We start from the raw sequence: 4390 nt of genomic DNA on the forward strand, positions 1-4390 counted from the left end.
ATCTCAACTTGTAGCAAATAGCACCAATAGAAGCTGAAGAGAGAATAGATAGAAAATCAGGAAACTATCATTCACCATATTGATATTTTGTTTTCTGAATGAAGAGATTGATAACTCAGATGTATACACCCCACAACTCTAACACTCGTATCACAAAAGGGCATAGCTGAATGAATCTTCTCGCAAATTCCCCTCAGCATCAAACGGGTCCTTTATATGAGAATGGGTGGTCTGGACAACCGAAGAACAATCAATGTCCAACAAAAGTTAGCTGTTTCCAAGCAGCCTAACATTTCGATTCATAATGACTAGTCACTACAATCCTTCAACTGCAAATCTATGTCATACAAATGCTTACATAACAGATGCGATCATCAACAACCTATCAAAAGTATGAGACACCCGTGAAGTTCATGTACATGTTTTACTTACTGGATATCTGCATAAGACATATTTTCACTTCCTTCAAAATGCAACAACATAATTCTGGCCTACTTTGTCCCCTCAGATCTTGGCAAGAGCTCCAGGCTTCCAACCTCCCCTGAAGCACACCATATTTGCAGCCCAGGGGAGGGGTTAAAGATGGCTCCCTTTTTCTGGCAGTTTCATTGGTTGCCCGTATCACCCGCATCACATATTGCTGTAGTTTTCCATGGCATATGAGCCAGCATTCTCACATCCGACCGACTCTTTCATCTACCACATGTCCCCACAGCTGCACGAGCCATCGCTGAAGTGGTGATAGGTGCAACCATCTGAAATCAGTATCTCCCGCTTTTTATCCCTTGAGATGAACTTGATTGAGGAATGGCATTCCTTGCACATGCGGAAATTCTTCAAAACCCGTATCGGTTCATGGGCACACATGGAAATAAGTCCATAGCACACAGCAATCCGCTCAGTGTGGTGGCACGACAATGGATCAACTTGTACATTGCAATAGGGCTCATCGTCTTGAGGAGCATACCCAGACTCTGCCATCCTACTAGCCAAGTCCTTCCATGTACTCAAAATATCCTCAAATGCAGGATGGGACAAATCTCCAGCCTCAAATGAATCCACACTTGTGCCAAGATATAGCCAGCTACACTGGCTCTCGACATGCAACCCGTGCTCTGTCATGGCATCTCTCACAGATTCAGTTAAATCCCAAAAGCCGCTGTTTGCATATATATTGGAAAGCAACATGTAGTTTGAAGCATTATTTGGTTCAAGCTCGAAAAGAGCTTTTGCAGCCTTAGCCGCAACCTCCAAATCTGAGTGAATCTTACAAGCTTTGAGAACAGTAGACCATAGGCATGCATCCGGCTCAACTGGCATCTTCTGGATAAGTTCTAGTGACTCCTCCAGTAAACCAGCTGTTCCCATGATGTCAACCATGCAAGTATAGTGTTTCAAACTTGGTTTTATGCCATACGAATCTTCCATACTGTAGAAATAGCTCCGAGCTTCCACCATGGAACCTTCTTGCTTACAAGCTGAAAGAAGTATGATGAAAGTAACAGGATCTGGTCGAGTTCTAGATTGCTCAAGCATTTCGAACAATCTTTTAACATCTCTAGGCATCCTATGAAGCAAGTAGCAACTCATCATTGCATTCCATACTGCTATATCCTTATCAACACTGCACTCAAAAGCCAGTCTAGCATCCTCAATCTTACCACATTTCCCATACATATCTATTAGTGCACTTGCAAGAGTGACTGGATAACCATCAGGCCAGTTTTTCTGTATGTAACCATGCAGTTCTCCCCCATACCCTGATGCCATTGTCATACCAGAAGACAAAAGCGCTATCTGCACCGTAACCAAGTTAGGAAGTAAATTGGACTCGAGCATTTCACAGAATAGTTTCAAAACAACCTCTGGCTTCCTATTATGCTTGTAAGCTGCTAGCAGACTGTTCCATGTGACAACATTCTTATTCCTTATTCCCTGGAAGACATTAGCAGCAGATACCATATCACCAGTTTTACCATAAAGGTCAACCAATTTGCTGGATACAAATATGTTTGACGTCAGACCATTCCTTAGAGCATAGCAGTGTACTTCCTTCCCGAGACGATCTAACTTGAGGTCTGTCAACAGTGAGAGGACACTAGTAATTGTAGTACCATTTGGTTGGATGGGGTTGCTATTGTCCAGAAATGTCCAGCGCTTTGCATCTCCACTGTTTAGGAGCTGCATGTATCTGAAAACTTCCAGTGCATCAGCACAGAGGCCAAACTGATGCAAACCGGATATTAAAGCATTCAATGATACCACATTGGGCTTCAAGCTGACATTCATCATGCCTAACAGCAGTTCATTTGCTAGTTCTTTCTGACCTGCTCTAGCATATACAGCAACGAATGAGTTATATGTGACAGTGTCAGGCTTCAATCCATCCTGCTGCATCAAGTTAAAAGCTTCACACGCTTTGTCCATCCTCCCATCACTGATATATGATTGAATCAACTCATTCCATACAGTGACATTCCTCTCCCCATCAATGGCGGAGAATACGCTTGTCGCATAAGCAAACTCTCTGCACTCAGAGTACATGCCAATCAAAGAAGAACCAATGTACACATTTAATTTGATACCACAACGTACAACATAAGAATGCAGCTGCTTTCCAAGGCCCAGTGCCATCAAGCCAGTGCAAGCAGGAAGTATACTTGCAATAGTGACTGCATCAGGCATCTCAGTCTCGCACATCTCCAGGAAGATGCCCAAAGCCTCGTCATAGCGTGCATTCTGCACACAGCCAGAGATGATGCAGTTCCAAGAACTGGCCCGAGGCTTGACCCCCCTCAGTCGCATTTCGTCAAACAGATCGAGCGCAGCACCAATATCACCATTTCTCGCGAAGCCGGAGACAAGGTTGTTCCATGAAATCACGTCAGGCCGAACACCATTGGCCTGCATCGATTCAAACAGCTCGAAGGCCTGGTCCAGCTCCCCGGCGTTGGCGTAGGCGCCCACGAGAGCGGTCCATGCCACGACGTCGCGTTCGGGGAGCGACGCGAACGCTGCGCGCGCGGCGCGGACGTCCCCAAGCGCCGCGTACATGGCGACGACAGCGTTACCTACGACGGCGTCGTCGGCAAGCGCGGGCCCGCCCTTGGCGGCGAGCGCGTGAGCGGCGGCGGCGAGGCGGGGCGCGTCCGCCCCAGCGCAGGCCCGGAGCACCTGCGGGAGGAGGAACCTGTCGGGCTCGGCCCCGGCGGCGCGCATGGCCGCGAACGCCTCACATGCCGCGCCCCAGCGCCGCGCACGCACGCAGGCGCCTATCTCCCGCGCGTACGCCGCGGCCTCGGGTCGCGCTTGCTGCACCGGGGCATGCTGCCTCCGGGATGCCCCGTCCGGCACCCGGTGCGCGTGGGTCGGGGCCTGTAGTGAGCAGCGCGGCGATAAGACACCGCGGGGAGTAGGAGGCAGAGACGGGGACGGCAGCATGGTGGTCGCCATTTTTTTATGGCGTCAGTAGTACTGCGCTCGGTCCGGCATTTCCAAATGGTAAGGAGGAGAGAGAATCTGTGCTTTGTGGACCATGGGATTTGGACCTTCTGGGCTGAAATAGCAATTCTGAATAAAATAAAATGACAAAAAATTATACGCTAGAAGGAGGGCTCGAACCTCCGACCTTGTGGTTAACAGCCACACGCTCTGGCCAACTGAGCTATTCCAGCTCGGGTGGAAATTTTTAGGTTTGAGCATTCTAATACCCAAGATATGTTTTTTTGTATGGTTTCCAAAGTTTTCCATTCAGCATTAATGATATAGACACAAGCAATTTGTTGGCTTTTTCCAGAGTTCGTGGCCCACCTGAAGTTTATGAAAATGTATTCGTTGCCACTGATATGTACTCCTTATGTAAACTAATATTAAAATATTTAAATCATTACTTTAGTGATCTAAACGTTCTTATATTAGTTTAGAAGGGGTATAAGATTTAGATTTCACTTTTAACTATTTGGGTCGATGCGCTTTGCATTTGGTGAGCTAAGTTTTGACTTTGGTTAGAGCTTGCGTCATCTTACCTTTCTTAGATTTACATCATGGTTTGACCTCCCACACATATGTCATTGTTGTTTTCTTTGAGGCACTTGTAGATTAACACGTATCTCCTTAGTACTTGCAATATAAAATTAACTTGCAACCAGTATTTTGCTATGACTAATTTCAGCGTCAACCAAACAAACACTAAGGAGTAAGAACATTGTACTACACATGAAACCATACGTGCACATGCTGCACTCTAGAGCATATACATAATGTTATGGGCATGGTTGACCTCGAGTTTGTACATTTTATCAAAACTATATTTAAAATCTAAGGATGATACAAACATTGTCATCTAGCATGTCACAAAATTCACAAATCACTAACAATAATAGTTTGAATG

General features: G+C 46.2%; 1 protein-coding gene and 1 non-coding gene across 2 annotated transcripts; both read right to left on the bottom strand.

Moving 5' to 3' along the window:
* Positions 1-256: 256 nt before the first annotated feature.
* On the bottom strand, positions 257-3519 carry LOC123431117 (pentatricopeptide repeat-containing protein At5g04780, mitochondrial-like). Its single transcript, XM_045114955.1, has one exon. It carries the CDS (start codon positions 3451-3453, stop codon positions 697-699), a length of 2757 nt encoding a protein of 918 aa, XP_044970890.1. The 5' UTR covers positions 3454-3519; the 3' UTR covers positions 257-696.
* An 81-nt stretch (positions 3520-3600) lies between these two features.
* TRNAN-GUU lies at positions 3601-3674 on the bottom strand. The gene has a single exon. It is a non-coding gene; the product is annotated as a tRNA-Asn (tRNA).
* Positions 3675-4390: the final 716 nt, after the last annotated feature.

The sequence above is a fragment of the Hordeum vulgare genome, chromosome 1H, assembly GCF_904849725.1.
Source record: "Hordeum vulgare subsp. vulgare chromosome 1H, MorexV3_pseudomolecules_assembly, whole genome shotgun sequence".
Taxonomy (NCBI): domain Eukaryota; kingdom Viridiplantae; phylum Streptophyta; class Magnoliopsida; order Poales; family Poaceae; genus Hordeum; species Hordeum vulgare.

Excerpts from the sequence above, each read along its gene's own strand:
- LOC123431117 (XM_045114955.1), bottom strand. The coding sequence starts at position 3,453 with ATGGCGACCACCATGCTGCCGTCCCCGTCTCTGCCTCCTACTCCCCGC.